Source organism: Chelonia mydas, chromosome 20 (genome assembly GCF_015237465.2).
Source record: "Chelonia mydas isolate rCheMyd1 chromosome 20, rCheMyd1.pri.v2, whole genome shotgun sequence".
NCBI classification, from domain to species: Eukaryota; Metazoa; Chordata; order Testudines; family Cheloniidae; genus Chelonia; species Chelonia mydas.
The window spans coordinates 4,951,993-4,976,061 of NC_051260.2; the positions used below are offsets into that span (position 1 = coordinate 4,951,993).

The following is a 24,069-nucleotide window of genomic DNA, read 5'->3' on the forward strand; positions in this document are numbered from 1 at the left end:
CATGCCCCGCTCAGGGAACTGCCGGCCTGTCTCCTGCGCACCTTCCACGGCCAAGTGAAGCAATTAGATAGTCAGCTCTTCGGGCCAAGCACCATCATCTTGTTGTGCCCAGCACAATGGTACCCTGACCCATGACTGGCGCTCCTGGGTGCTACCGTAATACACCTAATGAATAATGTACAACACCTTGCAAAATGGGGCCTTGGTCCATAACTGGGGCTCCTGGGTGCTACCATAATACATCTGTTTGTTTTACCCCTATGAAGCACCTGATTCTGGCTGGCCCCATAGGGCAATAGCCCCGAGACCCTGACCTGTGCTCTCACTCTCACCCTCACTCCCGATAGCGGGCGTGCGTGAGTGCACTGCCCAACACACTATGTTTCTCCCATAACTCAAGCAATGCCTCTCCCTACCCCACCTCTAGCCCATCAGGACTTGGCTGCTCAGTCCTAATGAGGCTCCAGGGGCTATTCTGCACCAGGACGCACTGGCCTCCCTGCTGCTTTCCTGCAGTTCCTTTACACCTGCGGCATGCGGACGCCCCGTTCACCGGGGCACGTGGGGCTCGAGTGCATGGTAAGGGGCTGGCAGCACAGACTGGATCCAGACATGGCGAAGGCAGACACGAACCTGCTTTCTCCACGCATCTCCGCCCAGGCATTTCGACCCTGAACTGCAGCTACACCCCCCCAACGCCAGCCCTGGACTGCCCCCACCAGCTGTGCCAGTGCCCCTCACTACTGTCTGGAGCCCTTGCTATCCCAGCCCTGGGCTCCCACCCATTCCCAGCTCCGCCAATGCCCCTCACTCCTGTCCGCAGCCCCCTGCTATGCCAGCCCTGGTCTGTCCCCCACCGGCTCTGCCTCACTCCTGACCTGCAGCTATTCCAGTCCTGGGATCCCTGCCTCACGGCTCTGCAGATGCCCCTCACTCCTGACCGCAGTCCCCTGCTATCCCCCAGCCCTTTGCTCCCCTCCCCATTCCCAGCTCCGCCAGTGCCCCTCACTCCTGACCCGCAGCTATTCCAGTCCTGGGTTCCCCCTGTCACGGCTCTGCAGATGCCCTTCACTCCTGACCCGCAGCACCCTGCTATTCCTGTTCAGAGACCCCTCTTGAACCAGGGCAGTATGGCCCACCCCAAGTATTCAAAAGTCACGTGTCAGGACCTCCTAATTGTGCAATTTAGGGAGGAAAAGCTAAGAGAAGAGCTAAGGGTTGTTAGCACCACCGGCCATCCTGAGCTGTGGGCCACTTTTCCACTGTCCCAGTTCTGGGGGCAACCATGGAACATCAGAACTTAATCCACTTTCCAAGGGTCTTTTAAACCCCAGGTCTGTGGTCTGAATTTAGCCACAGGCCCCGTCCACTGCAGCCTGGGCTGGAGATTCAGCAGTGGGTTGGGCTTCTGAAGTAACACAGCCCTCACAGCGGGTCAGGGTGTTGCCAGAAGACAATGACTAACACATAGCAACTAACACCTCAGAGTCCAGCATGCACAAGGCAGCGGAGGCCATGCTCATCAAGTGTAAGGCTTTAACTTGTTCTCTCCCACATTACAGCTGTAGCCTACCCCAGCTCTGTGTTGGGGCCGGGCAGAAGTGTACTGCTTCACTACGGGGGGGGGGTGGCTATGACATCATTTTTCTCCTCGCGTGCAGCCGTTACCTGTTCTGACAGGCTGTTTATAATGCTAACTTTACTAGTTTTCGGAGGTTGTCGGAGGGAGGAGAGAGGGAGGGGGGCGCAAGGTGGAAGTTTCGCCGAGGGTGGAAAATATCCTTGCACCAGCCCTGGCGGGAGTCATCCCGATGGAAAGAGACGAGGATGAGGACGATGACGCCCCCGCAAAGTGCAGCTCCTATGGGAGGGGGCAGCCCTTGGGGGTGGGGCAGACTCCCTCCTCCCCCTCCTGGTGTGTGACAGGCAGGCGGGGGGGAGCTCTCTGCTCCGACTGACTCCTAATCCTCCCTGAGGGTGCGACACCCCCAGGAGCGCCCCTCCCAGGGCCCCCCAACTGGGCCCTGCCCCTGTAGACTCACACCCAACCAGACCCTGCCCCCGACCGGGCTCAGACCCCCCGGCTCCGCACTCACTCTCGCGCACCACCGCCTTCAGCCCGGACGGGGCCATCTCCGCCTCTTGCCACGTCCCCTCGAGCCCTGTGGGTAGAAGTGGGACTCAGCTGTGTGCGGGGTGGGGCTGGAGTCAGGACTCCTGGGTTCTGCCCCGGCTCTGCTCCTGACCTTGGGCGCGCCCTGGCCTCTCCCTGCCGTGCTCTGGGGAGTGTCTGTGACGCTGGGCGACGGCCCCGAGTGACCCTGAAATCAGTCACTGGTGGACGGGCCCGGCCCCCCCCCCTTGTGTCACTGGTGGACGGGCCCAGCCCCCCCTCGTGTCACTGGTGGACGGGCCCAGCCCCCCCTTGTGTCACTGATGGACGGGCCCAGCCCCCCCTAGTGTCACTGGTGGACGGGCCCAGCCCCCCCTTGTGTCACTGATGGATGGGACCCAGCCCCCCCCGTGACTGATTTCAGTGTAAAGCAACTGGGGTGCTGGCGGGTCGATGTCTGCAAGGCTGAAGACGGCCGAACGCTGCAGCCCCCCACTTCTGGCGCTGCGGGGGCTGGGCCTGGGCACCAAGGGGCAGGCGCCCGGTGACAGGGCCACGCAGGTCCCCACTGAACCCCCACCTGGTCACGTGGGGCGCAGAGGGAGGCGGGGGCCTCGGGCAGGGTTAAGGCGAGGACTGGGTTGGGGTAGTGGGGCCTCAGCCCACTCCAGTCAGGGCCCCCCACTGAGCTGCAAGTCGCCCCTCCAACCAGTGTGCCCCCCCTCAGCAGTGTCCCTCGCCCCCCCCCTCGGTCAGGCCTCTTGCCCACCTCCAACCAGCCCCCCCCGTCAGCCAGGCCCCTCGCCCCCCCTCCACCCAGCCCCCCCAGCCAGGCCCCGTGTGGTACCCAGGAACAGGAGCAGGTCGAATGGAGCGAGCGGCCGCTGCCCGTCTCGCCCCGTCGGGAATGGCGTCCTTCAGCGCTGCCGGGGGCGGGGAGGCCGGAGGGAACGGACTGTACCACTGCTCAGCCCGTCCCGCCCTTCCTGCACGGAGCGGCGGGAAAACATGGTACAGTCCCAGCCGGGGTGGGAACACTCTGAGGTAAAATTGTCCTGGGAGCTGCCAATGGCGGGAAAAACCGGTTGGATCCAGTTACGACTGGGCCATGATCACCGTAAACAACAAGATGGCGGTCACAAGATGGCAGTTCAGACGCCATCTTGGATTGCTGCTCTGTCTTCACAAGCTCCATATTGAATTTAATATACACATATTTTAACAGACTATAATCCTATAACAAAACACACCCAACAGTACACAGAGCAGTATAAACAAGTCATTGTCTGTATGACGTTTTAGTTTGTCCTGACTTCGCTAATGCTTTTTGTGTAGCCTGTTGGTGTACCCCCTGGAAGACCTCTGTGTACCCCCAGGGGCACCCATAACCCGGGTTGAGAACCACTGGGTTAAAGAAACATCTGTGTGTGTGTGTGTGTGTGTGTGTGTGTGTGTGTGTCTAGGAATCAGGACTCCTGGGGTCTATCCTGACTGCGAGCGGAGTGGGGTCTAATGGTTAGAGCAGAGAGCTGGCAGGTAGGATTCCTGGGTTCTAGTCCAGGCTATGCAATTGATTCATTCTGTGACATGGTTCGTTCTGCCTTGTCCTCCTGTGACATGTGGAGCGCAGAGACCTGCCCCAGCCCTTCCCTTCCGGCTGGGTGGTGCAGGAATTAATGGCCGTAGAGCCTGGGCTCTAAGATCCTGGAGCAAAGCGTCCTGGAGAAGGAATTTGTTCCCCAAGCTTGACTGGCTCCCTGCCCCATCTCTCCCTCCATCAATCAGAACGAATCCCTCGTGGCAGAGCTGTTGTCTGGTTACCCGCAGTGCAGACCCAATCCAGTGTGTCCTGGCTGCTGTTCAGCTCAGGTTAACAGCATGGTCTGTTTCTGTAAACTCCCCCAGAGCTTTCGAATGGAAGTGAGAGTCTTCTTCACATCCTGCTCTAAACTGTGAGTAGTGTCGCTCTGTGGCTGTTCAACAGCTGCTGCATTCCTACCCCAGAGGTGGCATCATTTCAGTGCTGGGTGAGTGATCCCTGTGTAGTGTTGCTGAGTGCTGTTGCACATCAGCTATGCTCCATCCAGAGATGTCTGCATTTCAATGCCAGGTGAGTGATCCCTGTATTGTGTTGTGGGGGGAGGGATAGCTCAGTGGTTTGAGCATTGGCCTGCTAAACCTAAGATTGTGAGTTCAATCCTTGAGGGGGGGGCATTTAGAGATCTGGGGCAAAAATTGGGGATTGGCCCTGCTTTGAGCAGGGGGTTGGACTAGATGATCTCCTGAGGTCCCTTCCCACCCTGATGTTCTATCATATGCTGCTGCGCTCCACCCCAGAGGTATCTGCATTTCAGTGCTGGGCGAGCAATCCATGTGTTGTTATGCAGCTACTACGCTCCACTCCAGAAGTGGCTGCAATTCAGTGCAGGGTGAATGAAAGTCCATGTCTCATTTTGCAAAGCATGGGTTCTCCAAGCAAGGGTGCTGTCTGTCCCATGTTCCTGCTCAATAGACTCTGGATTCTTAGCATCAGCGGAGCTACATTTTGAGCAGTGATGGAACCGGGAGGCAGCTGGGTCATTGGTGGTTCCACCTTCAGTTATACCTATTGTCTTGAAAAGGCACCACACGAATACCTAATGGCTGCCGAGGGGGGCAGTTGCCCCCCGGCCCGCTATTAGCTCTGCCACTGATTCTTTTTAAATGTTCATTGCGCTGCTTCCACCAGCCACTTTGATTTCATTTTGTTTTACAGACCCAAGCAAAACACAACCGGCAACCTGGCTGGAAGCAGATCCGTGTAATTGAACAGACTCATCCAATTACTGAGCCTTCCCAGAGCCAGGTGCTGCCCTCGCGATACATCAAACCTAGAGGACCTGCTAGGCTCCCAGTAGATGCAGCCTAGAGCCAAACGCAGGCCAGGCAAGGTGGCTTCGCCCATGGAGTTCAGGTCCAGGGATTCAGTAGGGAGTAAATGGCCAGCACTGGATGCTTCAAGTTTTGGTGCCCACCCAGAGATGGCTGGGGGCTGATTTTCAATTACACACCTGCGGCTGACCCAGGCCTGCTGACTCCAGCTCCCGGGCCTCGGGCTAAGGGGCTGTTTAACTGCGGTGTAGCCTTTGGGGCTCAGGCTGGAGCTTCGACTCTAGGACGATGCAAGGTGGGAGGTTCCCAGAGCTCGGGCTCCAGCCCAAGCCAGAACGTCTGCGCCACAAATAAACAGCTGCTCAGCTCGAGCCCCGTGAGCCGGAGTCAGCTGGCCCGGGCCAGCCGTGGGCACGTAACTGCAGTGTAGACACACCCTAAGTGCCCACAAGCCCCCCTGGGAGTTGCGGGTATTTAGCACCTCTGAAATCTAGGCCCCAGGTGTCTCAGCGTGGGCACCCAAAGTTAGGGGCCATTCAAAATCTTCTTGCCAGTGTCTTCCCCCACCCCCCACTGCTCCTCGGAGGTTCCTGTTAACTGCTGGAAATGGCCCACCTTGATTATCACTACAAAAGGTTTTCTCCCCCCCGCTCTCCTGCTGGTAATAGCTCATCTTAAGTGATCACTCTCCTTACAGTGTGTATGATAACACCCATTTTTTCATGTTCTGTGTGTATATAAATCTCCTCACTGTATTTTCCACTGAATGCATCCGATGAAGTGAGCTGTAGCTCACGAAAGCTTATGCTCAAATCATAGAATCATAGAATCATAGAACCATAGAATATCAGGGTTGGAAGGGACCTCAGGAGGTCATCTAGTCCAACCCCCTGCTCAAAGCAGGACCAATCCCCAATCAAATCATCCCAGCCAAGGCTTTGTCAAGCCTGACCTTAAAAACTTCCAAGGAAGGAGATTCTACCACCTCCCTAGGCAACGCATTCCAGTATTTCACCACCCTCTTAGTGAAAAAGTTTTTCCTAATATCCAACCTAAACCTCCCCCACTGCAACTTGAGACCATTACTCCTTGTCCTGTCCTCTTCTACCACTGAGAATAGTCTAGAACCATCCTCTCTGGAACCACCTCTCAGGTAGTTGAAAGCAGCTATCAAATCCCCCCTCATTCTTCTCTTCCGCAGACTAAACAATCCCAGTTCCCTCAGCCTCTCCTCATAAGTCATGTGTTCCAGACCCCTAATCATTTTTGTTGCCCTTCGCTGGACTCTCTCCAATTTATCCACGTCCTTCTTGTAGTGTGGGGCCCAAAACTGGACACAGTATTCCAGATGAGGCCTCACCAATGTCGAATAGAGGGGAACGATCACGTCCCTCGATCTGCTGGCTATGCCCCTACTTATACATCCCAAAATGCCATTGGCCTTCTTGGCAACAAGGGCACACTGTTGACTCATATCCAGCTTCTCATCCACTGTAACCCCTAGGTCCTTTTCCGCAGAACTGCTGCCTATCCATTCGGTCCCTAGTCTGTAGCTGTGCATTGGGTTCTTCCATCCTAAGTGCAGGACCCTGCACTTATCCTTATTGAACCTCATCAGATTTCTTTTGGCCCAATCCTCCAATTTGTCTAGGTCCCTCTGTATCCTATCCCTGCCCTCCAGCGTATCTACCACTCCTCCCACTTTAGTATCATCTGCAAATTTGCTGAGAGTGCAATCCACACCATCCTCCAGATCATTTATGAAGATATTGAACAAAACCGGCCCAGGACCGACCCCTGGGGCACTCCACTTGACACCGGCTGCCAACTAGACATGGAGCCATTGATCACTACCCATTGAGCCCCACAATCTAGCCAACTTTCTACCCACCTTATAGTGCATTCATCCAGCCCATACTTCTTTAACTTGCTGACAAGAATACTGTGGGAGACCGTGTCAAAAGCTTTGCTAAAGTCAAGAAACAATACATCCACTGCTTTCCCTTCATCCACAGAATCAGTAATCTCATCATAGAAGGCAATTAGATTAGTCAGGCATGACGTACCCTTGGTGAATCCATGCTGACTGTTCCTGATCACTTTCCTCTCGTGTAAGTGCTTCAGGATTGATTCCTTGAGGACCTGCTCCATGATTTTTCCAGGGACTGAGGTGAGGCTGACTGGCCTGTAGTTCCCAGGATCCTCCTTCTTCCCTTTTTTAAAGATTGGCACTACATTAGCCTTTTTCCAGTCATCCGGGACTTCCCCCGTTCGCCACGAGTTTTCAAAGATAATGGCCAAGGGCTCTGCAATCACAGCCGCCAATTCCTTCAGCACTCTCGGATGCAACTCGTCCGGCCCCATGGACTTGTGCACGTCCAGCTTTTCTAAATAGTCCCTAACCACCTCTATCTCCACAGAGGGCTGGCCATCTCTTCCCCATTTTGTGATGCCCAGCGCAGCAGTCTGCGAGCTGACTTTGTTAGTGAAAACAGAGGCAAAAAAAGCATTGAGTACATTAGCTTTTTCCACATCCTCTGTCACTAGGTTGCCTCCCTCATTCAGTAAGGGGCCCACACTTTCCTTGGCTTTCTTCTTGTTGCCAACATACCTGAAGAAACCCTTCTTGTTACTCTTGACATCTCTTGCTAGCTGCAGCTCCAGGTGCTATTTGGCCCTCCTGATTTCATTCCTACATGCCCGAGCAATATTTTTATACTCTTCCCTGGTCATATGTCCAACCTTCCACTTCTTGTAAGCTTCTTTTTTATGTTTAAGATCCGCTAGGATTTCACTGTTAAGCCAAGCTGGTCGCCTGCCATATTTACTATTCTTTCGACTCATCGGGATGGTTTGTCCCTGTAACCTCAACAGGGATTCCTTGAAATACAGCCAGCTCTCCTGGACTCCTTTCCCCTTCATGTTAGTCCCCCAGGGGATCCTACCCATCCGCTCCCTGAGGGAGTCGAAGTCTGCTTTCCTGAAGTCCAGGGTCCGTATTGGTTAGTCTCTAAGGGTATGTCTACACTACGAAATTAGGTCAAATTTATAGAAGTCGGTTTTGTAGAAAGCGTTTTTATACAGTTGATTGTGTGTGTCCCCACACAAATGCTCTAAGTGCATGTAGTCGGTGGAATGTGTCCACAGTACCGAGGCAACCGTCGACTTCTGGAGCGTTGCACTGTGGGTGGCTATCCCACAGTTCCCGCAGTCTCCACCGCCCATTTGAATTCTGGGTAGAAATCCCAGTGCCTGATGGGGCTAAAACATTGTCGCGGGTGGTTCTGGGTACATATCGTCAGGCCCCCGTTCCCTCCCTCCCTCCGGGAAAGCAAGGGCAGACAATCGTTTTGCACCTTTTTTCTTGAGTTACCTGTGCAGATGCCATACCACAGCAAGCATGGAGCCCGCTCAGATCACTTTGGCAATTAGGAGCACACTAAACACCACACGCCTTATCCAGCAGTATATGCAGCACCAGAACCTGGCAAAGCAATACCGGGCGAGTAGGCGACGTCAGCGTGGTGACGTGAGTGATGAGGACATGGACACAGACTTCTCTCAAAGCACAGGCCCTGGCAATGTGGGCATCATGGTGCTAATGGGGCAGGTTCATGCGGTGGAACGCCGATTCTGGGCCTGGGAAACAAGCACAGACTGGTGGGACCACATAGTGTTGCAGGTCTGGGACGATTCCCAGTGGTTGCGAAACTTTCGCATGCGTAAGGGCACTTTCATGGAACTTTGTGACTTGCTTTCCCCTGCCCTGAGGCACAAGAATACCAAGATGAGAGCAGCCCTCACAGTTGAGAAGCAAGTGGCAATAGCCCTGTGGAAGCTTGCAACGCCATACAGCTACCGGTCAGTCGGGAATCAATTTGGAGTGGGCAAATCTACTGTGGGGGCTGCTGTGATGCAAGTAGCCAACGCAATCAAAGATCTGCTGATATCAAGGGTAGTGGCCCTGGGAAATGTGCAGGTCATAGTGGATGGCTTTGCTGCAATGGGATTCCCTAACTGTGGTGGGGCCGTAGACGGAACCCATATCCCTATCCTGGCACCAGAGCACGAAGCCAGCGAGTACATAAACCGCAAGGGGTACTTTTCAATAGTGCTGCAAGGACTGGTGGATCACAAGGGATGTTTCACCAACATCAACGTGGGATGGCCGGGAAAGGTACACGACGCTTGCATCTTCAGGAACTCTGGTCTGTTTCAAAAGCTGCAGGAAGGGACTTTCTTGCCAGACCAGAAAATAACCACTGGGGATGTTGAAATGCCTATAGTTATCCTTGGGGACCCAGCCTACCCCTTAACGCCATGGCTCATGAAGCCATACACAGGCAGCCTGGACAGTAGTCAGGAGCTGTTCAACTACAGGCTGAGCAAGTGCAGAATGGTGGTAGAATGTGCATTTGGACATTTAAAAGCGTGCTGGTACAGTTTACTGACTCGGTTGGACCTCAGTGAAACCAATATTCCCACTGTTATTACTGCTTGCTGTGCGCTCCACAATATCTGTGAGAGTAAGGGGGAGACGTTTATGGCGGGGTGGGAGGTTGAGGCAAATTGCTTGGCTGCTGGTTACGCACAGCCAGACACCAGGGCGGTTAGAAGAGCACAGGAGGGCACGGTGCGCATCAGAGAAGCTTTGAAAACCAGTTTCATAACCGGACAGGCTACGGTGTGAAAGTTCTGTTTGTTTCTCCCTGATGAAACCCCCCGCCCCTTGGTTCACTCTACTTCCCTGTAAGCTAACCACCCTCCCCTCCTCCCTTCGATCACCACTTGCAGAGGCAATAAAGTCATTGTTGCTTCACATTCATGCATTCTTTATTCATTCATCACACAAATAGGGGGATAACTACCAAGGTAGCCCAGGAGGGGTGGTGGAGGAGAGAAGCACCAGGAGGGGTGGTGGAGGAGGGAAGGACAAGGCTACACAGCACTTTAAAAGCTTAAAACTTTAAAACCTATTGAATGCCAGCCTTCTGTTGCTTGGGCAATCCTCTGGGGTGGAGCGGCTGGGTGGCCGGAGGCCCCCCCCTGCGTTCTTGGGCGTCTGGGTGAGGAGGCTATGGAACTTGGGGAGGAGGGCGGTTGGTTACACAGGGGCTGTAGCGGCGGTCTGTGCTCCTGCTGCCTTTCCTGCAGCTCAACCATACCCTGGAGCATATTGGTTTGATCCTCCAGCAGCCTCAGCATTGAATCCTGCCTCCTCTCATGATGCTGCCGCCACCTTTCAACTTCAGCCCTCTCTTCAGCCTGCCACTTACTCTCTTCAGCCCGCCACTTACTCTCTTCAGCCCACCACCTCTCCTCCCGGTCATATTGTGCTTTCCTGCACTCTGACATTGTCTGCCTCCATGCATTCGTCTGTGCTCTGTCAGTGTGGGAGGATAGCATGAGCTCAGAGAACATTTCATCATGAGTGCGTTTTTTTCGCCTTCTAATCTTCACTAGCCTCTGGGAAGCAGAAGATCCTGTGATCCTTGAAACACATGCAGCTGGTGGAGAAAAAAAAAAGAGAAAGTGGTATTTAAAAAGACACATTTTCTAGAACAATGGCTACACTCTTTCACGGTAAACCTTGCTGTTAACATTACATACACAGCACATGTGCTTTCGTTCCAAGGTCGCATTTTGCCTCCTCCCACCACGTGGCTAGACCCTCCCCCCTCCCCGTGGCTAACAGCGGGGAACATTTCTGTGCAGCCATAGGCAAACAGCCCAGCAGGAACGGGCACCTCTGAATGTCCGCTTAAGAAATGCACCCTATTTCAACCAGGTGTCCATGAATGATATCACTCTCCTGAGGATAACACAGAGAGATAAAGAACGGATGTTGTTTGAATGCCAGCAAACATACACTGCAATGCTTTGTTCTACGATTCCCGACTATGTGCTACTGGCCTGGTGTGGTAAAGTGTCCTACCATGGTGGACAGAATAAGGGTGCCCTCCCCAGAAACCTTTTGCAAAGGCTTTGGGAGTACATCCAGGAGAGCCGCAAATGCCAGGGCAAATTAATCATTACACATGCTTGCTTTTAAACCATGTATAATATTTTAAAAGGTACACTCACCAGAGGTCTCTTCTCCGCCTGGCGGGTCCGGGAGGCAGCCTTGGGTGGGTTCGGGGGGTACTGGCTCCAGGTCCAGGGTGAGAAACAGTTCCTGGCTGTCGGGAAAACCGGTTTCTCCGCTTGCTTGCTGTGAGCTATCTACAACTTCATCATCATCATCTTCCTCGGCCCCAAAACCTGTTTCTGTGTTGCCTCCATCTCCATTGAAGGAGTCAAACAACACGGCTCGGGTAGTGGTGGCTGAACCCCCTAAAATGGCATGTAGCTCATCATAGAAGCGGCATGTTTGGGGCTCTGACTCGGAGCGGCTGTTTGCCTCTCTGGTTTTCTGGTAGGCTTGCCTCAGCTCCTTAAGTTTCATGCGGCATTGCTTCGGGTCCCTGTTATGGCCTCTGTCCTTCATGCCCTGGGAGATTTTGACAAATGTTTTGGCATTTCGAAAACTGGAATGGAGTTCTGATAGCACGGATTCCTCTCCCCATACAGCGATCAGATCCCGTACCTCCCGTTCGGTCCATGCTGGAGCTCTTTTGTGATTCTGGGACTCCATCATGGTCACCTCTGCTGATGAGCTGTGGCCAGCGTGGCAAGCTGCAAGTGACCATGCAAACAGGAAATTGAAATTCAAAAGTTTGCGGGCCTTTTCCTGTCTACCTGGCCAGTGCATCTGAGTTGAGAGTGCTGTCCAGAGCGGTCACAATGGAGCACTCTGGGATAGCTCCCGGAGGCCAATACCGTCTAATTGCGTCCATAGTACCCCAAATTCGACCCGGCAAGGCCGATTTAAGCGCTAATCCCCCTGTCGGGGGTGGAGTATGGAAATCGATTTTAAGAGCCCTTTAAGTCAAAAAAAAGGGCTTCATCGTGTGGACGGGTGCAGGGTTAAATCAATTTAACGCTGCTAAATTCGACCTCAACTCCTAGTGTGGACAGGGCCTAATGTGGTTGCAGTTCTACCTCTTTATACCAGTGGAGCTTATTCCGCTTCTCCTATAGGAACAGCGATCCCAGGACTAGCACCCCTACACCCGCAGAACTGCCTCAACACTAGGGTGCCTCACTTTCACTGTGCTGGGATAGCCAGTGGCTCAACCCTTCTATTGGATGCCTTGGCTTCTGACTCTGAAAACATGGTCACCATCTTCTGTAACCTGGACATAACTCAAGCATAGCATGTGACATTACAGCAGGACCTGCTGTTTATAAATGTAGTACCTTCCCCGCCTGTATTGTTGTCATTCCTGACTCACTCTCTCTTCTCTCTCTTTTCAGGCTCTCTGTGAGGCTCTTGCTATGGCAAGGAGCAGCCTGGAGAAGAGTTGAAGCTTTTAAACTTTGTCAATATTTTTAAACTTGTAGATTCCCTACCATTGGGGTGTTGGGGTGTCCAGGTGGAAGGGGTGTCCGGGTGGAAGGACTGTCTAGCCTGTGTTATACAGGAAGTCAGACTTGATGGTCCAATGTCCCATTAAATTCTGTAAAATTATGTAACTGGAAAATGGCCCTTCCTGAGACCCTGCACTGGCCTCACCCAGCATCTCGCCAAGCCCAGACCGGCTGTATGTTCGCAGGCACGTTTCTTCCAAACCAGAAGTGGGAAACAGTGATAGGCTGTGAGGCCAAGGCCAAGAGAACCATCGAGAGCTCAGCAGGGTTGGACGATCCTCAGGGCTTCGGGAAGAGAGGAAGGAGCAAACCCCTCCCTTATTAGGGAAAATGAGGGCCAGTGAAACATGCCCAGGGCTAGGGAATATAAACGGCAACTCAGGAAAGGTAAGGACACTGTGAGGCAGGGTCTGAACCTGTGCAGGGAAGAGCCCTGCTCCAAGAACACAGCCTGTCTCGGGTGAGTAGAGCAGTGCCATCAGCCTGTCCCGCAGTCAGGCAGTGCCCAGCCTCCAGATATGAGCTACAGACAACTCAGAGTCCTGGCAGCAAAGCTGAGAGTAGAGCATCTCTCTCAACCCCTGTCCTGCGCTGCTCTCCAGATCCCCTCAGACATTGACGTTCCTCCTCTCCCATCTCAGCCAAATCCCAGGGGAATCTGTGCTCGGGGCCAGGCTGGGACAGAATCTGTCCTGCAGCTTTTGAGTCATGGGCACAAATCCACTTTCTGCTTAAAAAAGAATTCCAACTTTTCAGTGGCTGGGGCTGAGTCCCAAAGAGCTGAGCAGAAGGGCTGTGAGTTGCAGGCAGGTGGAGATGCTGAAGGGCTGCGAGCCCCAGGCCCGGCGCAGACGCTGAAGGGCTGCGAGCCCTGGGCCCAGCCTAGGGGCTGAAGGGCTGCGTGTCCAGGGCCCAGCCTAGAGGCTGAAGGGCTGCGAGCCCCGGGCCTGGCGCAGCTGTTGAAGGGCTGTGATCCTCAGGCCTGTCGCAGCCAGACATCCTGGTTCCTTTCCAGTGTATCAGCTGGGGGAGAGAAGAGGGGGTACCACCTCAGTTTGGAAGGGAATTTGTTATTCAAAAGTATCTGCTCAAGATGAAGCAGTCATTGGATTAAGGGTTGTTGGCTTGAGCTGCACAGCCTCAATTCTCCCTTCCTTTCTCCATCATCCCCAGGGCTACTGGCTCCGGCTTTGTCTCAAAATCAGGCAAATCATAGATTCATAGATTCCAGTGATAGAAGGGATCATCTAGTCTGGTCTTCTGTATAGCACAGGCCAGAGAGCTTCCCAAAAATAATCCCTAGAGCAGATCTTGTAGGAAAACACCCAATCTGGATTTTAAAATGGTCAGTGATGGAGAATCCATCACAATGCTTGGTAAATTATTCCAATGGTTAATTACCCTCACTGTCAATCATTTACACCTTTTTTCCAGTCTGAATTTGTTTAGCTTCAACTTCCATGTTATACCAATCGCCGGTAGATTGAAGAGCCCATTATTAAATATTTGTTCCCCATGTAGGTACTTGGAGACTGTAATCAAATCACCCCTTAACCTTCTCTTTGTTAAGATAAATAGATTGAGCTCCTTGCCTGTATCACTAGAAGTCATGTTTTCCAGTCCTTTAATCATGCTTGTGGCTCTTTTCTGAACCCTCCAATTTATTAACATCCTTTTTGAATTGTGGATACCACAACTGGACACAGTAGGGATCACACCAGTGCTACTATTGAGGTACAGTAACCTCTTTACTCCTACTCGAGATTCCCCTATTTATGCATCCCAGGATCACTCTAGCTATTTTGGTCACTGTATCACACTGGGAGCTCATGTTCAGCTGCTTATTCACTTGCACCCCCAAACCTTTTTCAGAGTCACTGCTTCCCAGGATAGAGTCCCCCATCCTCTAACTAAGGCCTACAGGTTTTGTTCCTGGATGTATACGTTTACATTAGCCATATTAAAATTAGGGCTGTCAAGCAATTAAAAAAATTAATTGCGATTAACTGCGCGATTCAAAAAATTAACCGCGCGATTCAAAAAGGAATTACGCGATTAATTGTGCTGTTAAACAACAATAGAATACCATTTCTTTTAAATATTTTTGGATGTTTACTACATTTTCAAATCTATTAATTTCAATTACAACACAGAATAAAGAGTGTACAGTGCTCACTGTATATTTATTTTGATTACAAATAATTGCACTGTAAAAAACAAAAAAAAAATATTTTTCAATTCACCTCATACAAGTACTGTAGTGCAGTCTCTTTACCATGAAAGTTGAGCTTACAAATGTAGAATTATATATATATAAAAAAAACTGCATTCAAAAATAAAACAATGTAAAACTTTAGAGCTTACAAGTCCACTTCAGTCCTACTTCTTGGTCAGCCAATCGCTCAGACAAACAAGGTTGGTTACAATTTGCAGAAAATAATGCTGCCTGCTTCTTGTTTACAATGACACCCAAAAGTGAGAATAGGCGTTCGCATGGCACTGTTGTTGCTGGCGTTGAAAGATATTTTCGTGCCAGATACGCTAAAGATTCATACATCCCTTCATGCTGCAATCACCATTCCAGAGGACATGCTTCCATGCTGATGATGGGCTCTGCTTTTGATAACAATCCAAAGCAGCATGGACTGATGCATGTTCATTTTCATCATCTGAGTCAGATGCCACCAGGAGGTTGATTTTCTTTTTTGGTGGTTTGGGTTCTGTAGTTTCCGTATCAGAGTGTTGCTCTTTTAAGGCTTCTAAAAGCATGCTCCATACCTTGTCCCTCTCAGATTTTGGAAGGCACTTCAGATTTTTAAACCTTGGGTCGAGTGCTGTAGCTATTTTTAGAAATCTCACATCGGTACCTTCTTTGTGTTTGGTCAAATCTGCAGTGAAAGTGTTCTTAAAAGGAACATGTGCTGGGTCATCATCCGAGACTGCTATAACATGAAATATGTGCAGAATGTGGGTAAAACAGAGTCGGAAACATACAATTCTCCCCCCAAGGAGTCCAGTCACAAATGTAATTGATGCATTATTTTTTTAATGAGCATCATCAGCATGGAAGCATGTCCTCTGGAATGGTGGCTGAAGCATGAAGGGGAATACGAATGTTTAGCATATTTAGCATGTAAATACCTTGCAACGCTGGCTACAAAAGTTCCATGCGTTCTCACTTTCAGGTGACATTGTAAATAAGAAGCAGGCAGCAGTATCTCCCGTCAATGTAAACAAACTTGTTTGTCTGAGCGATTGGCAGAATAAGAAGTAGGTTATGTAACCAAAAAAAAATCTGCATTTGTAAGTTACACTTAGAGGTCTAGTGGGTATGAGTGGGGGGGCTGGGGGTGGGAGTCAGCACTCCTGGGTTCTATTCCTGGATCTGTGAGGGAGGGTTGTCTACTGTTTAGATCAGGAGATGGAGAGTCAGGACTCCTCCTGGCTTTGCAGCTGACTCCCTGTGTGACTGAGGGCAATTCCCCCCACCCCCCCGTGCCTCAGTCATACGGGGATAATGACACCGACCCAGCTCCTGGGGGTTGGGGCTGGATTCATTCCAGCCTATACAGCACCTCTGAGGGAGGTGCTAGGAAAGGGCAGGACATAAGTAACCAACAGACACTAATGGGATGCACCATGTGATTCTCTTTCTGTCCCTAGCGCATGTGACTGTGGACCCCAACACAGCCAATGCCTACCTGCTCCTGTCCCGGGATCAGCGGAGCGTGAGGGTGGGCAACAAGAGGCGGGACGTCCCCAGTAACCCCAAGCGGTTTGACACGTGCACCTGCATCCTGGCCCGGCAGCGGTTCACAGCCGGGATGCACTACTGGGAGGTGGAAGTGGGGGACAAGCCATGTTGGACACTGGGGGTCTGTGAGGAGTGTGTGAGCAGGCAGGGAATATTCACGCCCTCACCAGCGACTGGTTTCGGGACGGTGTGGCTGCACAATGGGGATGAGTATGCAGCGCTCACTTCCCCCCTGCCCGAGCTTATGCTGAGAGTGAAGCCTCGGCAGATTGGCATCCTCCTGGACTTTGAGGCCGGAGAGGTGTCCTTCTACAACGTGACTGGCAGCTGTCACATCTACACCTTCAGTGACATCTTCTTGGAGCCCCTGCGGCCATACTTCTACCTGGGGGTGCAGGGCAGGCAGCCTGAATGATGCCCCACTGACCCTCCAACAGGGAACACAGCAGCCATGAGCCAGTCACAGCCGCCTTGGCACCTTGGGCTTTCAGGACTTACCAATGAAAGGCTTTCTTAACAACACATAATTCATCAGCGGAACTTACTGCCACAGGATATTGAGGGGGCCAAATGTCTAGTGGGATTCAAAAAAGGATGAGACATATATATGGATAATCCAAATATCACCAGCTAGAGAGGGCAGGAGACACCAGGACTATAAAACCATCTCCACGGGCCAGGAGCCAGCCACTGACTACAGGGGGGCACATTCCCCAAAGAGAAGGTTATTCCATAATTACACACTGCAGGGTCTCTGGTACCTTCCTTGAAGCCTCTGACTATGGAGACAGGATACCTGGCTTTTGGGCGCTGCAGTGAGCTAGCACAGCAAATCCTGTGCTCTCTGGGTGCTGTTAGAGCAAGAAATTGGTCACTGAAGCTGATAATCAGCCACAGAGCAGGAGCACTGACCCACGATAAATGCCCCCACACTGCTAGACCTTCCTGCACAGCCCCAGTAGGGGAGTCTCCATCCAGCATTGCCATTTCCCAGCACTGGAATGCAGAGTCAGCAGCATCTGCAGGGAGGCCCAGGGAGCAGGAGGGGATGGGTGAGAGGACCTGAGGGCCTTGCTCAGTTTGCAAAGAATCCAGCTGCATCATCTTTAGTAGGTGGTGTGGCTGGTGGAGACCTTGGGTCTCTGGCATGTCATGCTCCTGGCCTAGCCGCTTGGTTCAAGGTAGAGCATTGCTGCCTGTGTCCTGTAACCTCCAGCAGCCAAGCTCCTTGGCGCAGCCAAGGAAACATTGCCTTTGGCTACCCTTGTTTTAAAGGGCTCGGGGAGCATGGACACGAGGATGGAGTCGCGTGTCTGTAAAGGGTGGGGCCTGCCAACACGAGCGAGCCAGCTCCAATCGGCAATTCGCCTCTGACCTATCCCCCCTTCTAGTGAAATACCGAAGCCTTCCTTCCGCTGGATGCTTCTGAGCCCAGCCCAGCCCGTGGGCCAGAGCTGTCCACAGCCCTGTGCGTGTGCTGTCCCTGGTCTCACTGACGGTGGCATCAGCACTCAAACCCAGTGCAGACTTCAAAGCCTGTTGGCCCATCAACCTCACCTCTCTAGGTCATTTTCTCCCACCAATAAACAATGCATTACAATAGCCTTGTATAAGCTGGCAAAGCATCCATTGTGATCTGAGAGCTGCTCACCCCCATCTTCTGGGGGAAGGGGGAGAGCTAGGAGATCCAGTCCAGCTGGAGCCGTGGTGCTCTCAGGACTCAGCACTCTCATGGGCCCTTCGTGTTGCATGTGTGATTCAGGGAATACTATGACTGTCTGATGGAGCTGCCCATTCCCTAGCCCTGTGTGCACCTCTCTGTGATGGGACTTCATCCCAAGAAGCCAATGTGCTGCATGCAGCTAAATATTCCAGCCCCCCTCCAGCCCCGGTAATGAAGGCAGAGTGAGAGGAATTTCATACACAGAGAACCCGCTAGACTGTTCCGAAGCTAGGCAGAGACAGTGGGACAAGGGGGTCTCTGAGGCCCTCAGGCCGGGCCTAGATCACTGCCATGCCCCTCTCAAGGAGTGGTTTTGCCTTCTTGACATATATTCACCCTAACCCAAATAATGACAGGTTTCAGAGTAGCAGCCGTGTTAGTCTGTATTCGCAAAAAGAAAAGGAGTACTTGTGGCACCTTAGAGACTAACCAATTTATTTGAGCATAAGCATCCGATGAAGGGAGCTTTAGCTTATGCTCAAATAAATTGGTTAGTCTCTAAGGTGCCACAAGTACTCCTTTTCTTTTTCCTAACCCAAATGTATCCCATTGGCTACAGGGAGTTCCAAGCTGGGACAAGTTCACCTTGATGTCTTTCTCCAGCAGGCGGATGGTTGCAGAATCTCTCCTGGGTCTATCCAGCATGAATTGTCTGACCCATCTCTTTGCATTTGCAAATTCAGGTGATGAATTCTCTCCTGCACTAATGATCCAGGAAGGGCCCCTGGGAGCAGTACCGCTGGTCCAACCTCCTTCCCACAATTCGCGTTTTCTCCTCTCTGGAATGATATCCCAGGCTGCTGGTCAGGGGTGCCCTGCGGCTTTCTCCCAGCCTGGCCTTCAGGGGTGTTGTGCAGCTTGAAGAGGTAATAGTGATTCCTAATGGACAATACAGTGAATAGTGCTACCACTGAGTCAGTGACCAAGCAATGGCACTAGGGGGCACTGTGCTTTTGGGGATGCCATTTCTCAAATGAGATGTAAAAAGCCGTGGTCCTGAACTCCTGTGCACTTTTCACAAGAGTGGGCTGTGTTAACCCTAGGAGCATGGCCAAACTCCAACCCAGGCCATTCAGCTGGAGACATTTCCTGTCCTAAACTATTGTTAATCACTGTCATGTCCCACCATTCAGTGGGAGATAACGTTTCTGTATCTGTAATTGGCAAGGCATGAAAGGAGCTCTGTTGTGGTTTTAACAATTTGTCAAAGGCACCTAAGAGCTTTGTTGCTTTATTCTGCAAATCAAAACAAATAAAAAAAGTAGATCTCTATTTTAGGTTGTATTGTTAGCCAGGCTCCAGCGGTAGGCACAGACTGTCGCTGTCTCTCTGGTGCTCTCCAAAGCCTCCCCATCTCCCCCCTCCACTCTTGCAGAGAGTGCTGTGGACCCCCATAGTGCATCTACACTGGAATAAAAAATCCACGGCATGGCTGTGGCTGGCCCTGGTCAGCTGACTCAGGTTGTGGGGCTGTACAATTGCGGTGTAGACATTCAGGCTCAGGCTGGAGCCCAGGGTCTGGGACCCTCCCTGCTCACGGGATCTCAGAGCTCAGGCTTCAGCCCAAGCCCAAGCATCTACACAGTAATTGTACAGCCCCCCAGCCCTAGCCCCGCGAGCCCAAATCAGCTGACCCGGGCTGGCCAGGGGTGTCTAATTGCTCTGTAGTGACCCAGTCCTGGCGTTTCCATGTCATGCCCTGGTTCAGAGGCTGTAGCTTGTGCTGCGAGAATGGGCCAGGATAAATGGGCTAACACCCTTATACCTGCCAAAAACACCCTAGGAACTTTATTGACTGCGAGTAACCAGGGCCTGGCTTTGAGGTAGCACAGCGTGTCCAGCACACTGTGGCCATGGCTGCAGCACCACCTCCCATGGAAGCACTAACTATTCGATGGCCACTAGCACCCCCCTGCCGCTTGTCACAGCTGTGCTCTGACTAGAGCTGGGTGCGTTATTGCCAAGGGGAGAGGTAGGGGCCAGGCCGCCACTCCCACCAGTGCCCTCTGAGCTTGGCTGGTTGCCCATTACTGGCCACTCTCCCCAGGGGTGGTTCCATCACACGACGAGGATCCCGAACATCTAGCTCTAGATACGGGCTCAGCCATGGGCCGTGCAGCCACACAGAGCAGCAGCACCAGGCGCTGCAGGGGTTCAGATACACACCCCGCAGCGCAGCTCGGGGGGTGCCCAACCAGTGACTGACTTAGAAACACTATAGAAATAAGCAAATGAAGAGGCCCAAGCCCATGCCCTGATTGTCTGACCCCATCCACCCTCAGAGCAGACTCAGGTCATGTCCCAGAGCTAGATCCCAACTCCTACTTTGCTCCTCTCAGCCCCTGGGCCTGGCTGAGCAAAGCCCAAGCAGACTGGAGGGGACACGGATTGCCAGAGACTCCTCTGCTCCCGCCCTTTATTTCACCATTCGGCTGCTCCCAAACATCCCCACCGGTGTCGGGGACACACCATTCTCAGTTGTCACCATGAGAGGGCAGCACAGCATGCAAAGGCACCCCACACATGCTGGGTGGGGAAAGGGGCCCAAGAGCATGAGGGGTTAAATGCAAGAATAAGCAGCGTTGCTCCCCTGCCCCTCCTTACTCCTCTTCTCCCCCTCCTCCCCACACTCCCCCCTTGCCCAACCCCTTTCCCCACCCTCCCTAACCCTACTCCTCCCCTTGACCAACCCTCTTGCTTCCCCCTCCATTCTTCCCCTTCCCCTCAGCTCCCAACTGCCAGGGGACACTAAGAGGACTTCAGACGCAGGAGCGGGTTCGCCAGAAAGGCTGGAAATCAAAAGTAAAGTAAGGTTTCAGAGTAGCAGCCGTGTTAGTTTGTATCCACAAAAAGAACAGGAGTACTTGTGGCACCTTAGAGACTAACGAATTTATTAGAGCATAAGCTTTCATGGGCTACAGCTCACTTCATCGGATGAATAAAAGTAAAGTAACTGGACTCTGGGGTTTTGGCCGGGATGCTCCTGCAGGGACTAATAACGGCATCTTGGAGGCGCAGAACCCCCTGAGTAAAGAGGGAAGCAGGAGGGCAAGGGGTAAACCAGTCTGGCTAATGGCACGTCCAGGGGTGATTTGAGGCAAACAGAGATCCTTCTGGAAATGGAAATGCTGCCCCAGTGAGGCCAATACACAGGAGTGAAAACTGCCACAGGGCTAGGAGCAGGGAACTCATAGAATCATAGAATATCAGGGTTTGAAGGGACCTCAGGAGGTCATCTAGTCCAACCCCCTGCTCAAAGCAGGGCCAATCCCCAATTTTTGCCCCAGATCCCTAAATGACCCCTTCAAGGATTGAGCTCACAACCCTGGGCTTAGCAGGCCAATGCTCAAACCACTGAGCTATCCCTCCCCCATAACATGGAATGTGCAGAGCAAAAACTGTAGAGACAAGCAGGGATTCTGGAGGCTGGCTGGGGCAGGAAGCCTGTGGGAGAATTGAGGGATGGCTGGGTCACCTGGGGCAAAGGGAGCGATGAGGAGTACAAGGACATTGCACAGAAGCTAAGGCCTTGTCTCCACTAGGCAAAACCGTGAGATTTTTAACCTCCTGTTAGTCAGCCCTTAGCTAGCACCAGGGAACATCCTAGTGAAGATAGGGCAGTCAAAGTATTAACGTGTGTTAGCAAGTTAATTAAAGACTAGGGTGCCCTCTAGTGTCCACCTCGACCTACTAATCTAGGAAATGATAAACTGTGTTAGGATATAGATATTCAGGCCTGTCGGTAAAGGCCTGTACTCTAAGAATTTAGGTGTATTCTTATCACTTGGCTAGTTATAGAGGTATAAAAGAAAGAATCAAAATCACTGTCTGCCGGTGTAAGGTCCTTCTCTTACTGTGACAGTCTGAGGCCCTGTTCTTAGGCTAAGGCCTTTGGCTAAGCAGCAGAAGCAGCCATAAGCTGGGAAGCGACCGGTCACCTCCTCACATTCCAAACTAGTCACATTGAAATAAGGTGCTATTGGGCTGTTAGGAATACAATCCTGTCCTGATAATGCCTATCGCCTCCAGATAAAGGGAAGGGCCTAGAAGATGTAAAAGGAAACTTAGTTTGATAGCATCCTGTCTAGCAAGAACTCACTTATCAATAGCTGGGATGTGAAATCCTCACTTCTGTATTGTCTTGTCATTATAGTTCCCACTTTGCTGTTGTTTGTCTGTATAATCTCTCTCTGGTTCTGTGATTGTTTCTCTCTGCTGTATAATTAATTTTGCTGGGTGTAAACTAATTAAGGTGGTGGGATATAATTGGTTACATAATCATGTTACAATACGTTAGGATTGGTTAGTTAAATTTCAGGAAAAGGATTGGTTAAGGTATAGCTAAGCAGAAGTCAAGTTTTACTAGATAGTCTGCAGTCAATCAGGAAGTGAGGGGGTGGGTGTGTGGGTGGGGGAAATGGGAACAGGGAATGGGGGTGGGGAAATTGGAATCATGTTTTGCTAAAGGGGGAAATGGGAACAGGGAATGGGGGTGGGGAAATTGGAATCATGTTTGGCTAAGGGCAGGAATGGGAACAGGAACACAGCTGTAAGGCTTTCTGGTGTCAGAGCTGGGAAGGGGGACACTAAGGAAGGAAACTGAAATCATGCTTGCTGGAAGTTCACCCAATAAACATCGAATTGTTTGCACCTTTGGACTTCGGGTATTGTTGCTCTCTGTTCATGCGAGAAGGACCAGGGAAGTAAGTGGGTAAAGGAATAAGCCCCCTAACAAACTGCCATTTCTTGGCTGAGATTTCCCCCAGTGTTATAGATTCATAGATTCCAAGGCCAGAAGGGACCATTTAACTTCTTCCAGTTCTGTTTATCCTTCACTCGTGGTACCATGTGGTGTTTTATGGTCAAGTAATCCACTAGTCTTAGTAACAATGAAGTGAGCTGTAGCTCACAAAAGCTTATGCTCAAATAAATTTGTTAGTCTCTAAGGTGCCACAAGTCCTCCTTTTCTTTTTGCGAATTCACTGTTAGTAACTTAACAACAGTCGTTATTAGATCCATAGTTAACATATCTATGACCCTGGCCTCAGCTTTAGGCCTCAGCTGCAGGGGCACCATTTGGTGGGGGTGGGGGTGGGGGTGGGGGTGGGACAGGGAGAGAGGCTTCTGCCCCCAACCCCCTGAGTTTTGGCATAGGTCCTAGCCCCCAGGCAGAGCTCTTAACTGAGTGTGGAATGTGTGCTCTCAGAGAAGAAGTGCTGCTCCCAGCTTGTGCCCCTGAGGTAGGGAGTCTGTATTTTGGTTATAAATAGAGGCAGGGTGATTAAGATATAAAAGGGCTGGTAATTAAATTAAGGATCTGGAAGCCCTTAGCTGAACCTGTAAAACAGGAATCTCTCTGTTGGGGGGGGGGGGTGGAGGAGAGGAGAATTGAAGACAGAACTCAGGGGACTCAGAAGACGTACAGCCAAGCCCGCTGAGCCAAGGTTACATTCAGCAAAGAAGGAGATGTGAGGGGGATAGGAGAAAAGAAGGGGCCAAAACCCAGGTAAGGGATAGCAGCAGTATAGAGAAGTTCCCACTCTATCTGTGGTACTTCCTCACAGCCACTCTGTGAGGTAAGGCTGGATTTTCAAAGATATTTAGGCACCTAGTGGGATTTTCAAAAGCGCCTAGAAGGTTACGTGTTTTGTTAACTCCACTAGATACCTAGTTGCATCTTTGGATACCTAAAAATCTTTGAAACTCTGTCCCAAAGGCACTGACTTGAGGACATACAGGCAGTCCATGGGGGGAGTAGTACCCAGGGCTCGCTTTCTATCTAGTGGACCAGCCTATCTCTCTGCTGTATGTTGCAAAAAAGAGGATTCTGATAGATGGGAGCAAAATCAAGGCGGCCAGTTCTCTGAGACTCCAGCAAATAGTCCCAGGCGACTGGGAAGGGTGTCATGGTTGACAGCATGAAAAGCAGCATGAAGGTCAGGAACGATGAAGAAAGAGAGAGAATGAGAGTCAGGTGAGAGGAGATCACTTAACCCCCGAGGGGTGGCAGGTTGTGCCCTGTGCTGGGTTGTAGAGCAATAGCTGCTGTGCAATTTTATATTTTAACTGAAAACCATTTTGTTTTGTCATTTTTTGTTCTGAGTTTGAGAAAAGGAAGGAATAAGAAAGTGTCATATG

The 24,069-nt window shown here is 51.6% G+C and overlaps 1 protein-coding gene across 1 annotated transcript; it reads left to right on the top strand.

Moving 5' to 3' along the window:
• Window positions 1–15,956: 15,956 nt before the first annotated feature.
• LOC122463408 (E3 ubiquitin-protein ligase TRIM39-like) lies at window positions 15,957–16,524 on the top strand (the record flags this gene model as incomplete). Its single annotated transcript, XM_043533108.1, is given in 1 exon segment — window positions 15,957–16,524. A coding segment is annotated over 1 exon segment (438 nt), but the record flags the coding sequence as incomplete, so codon positions are not given.
• Window positions 16,525–24,069: the final 7,545 nt, after the last annotated feature.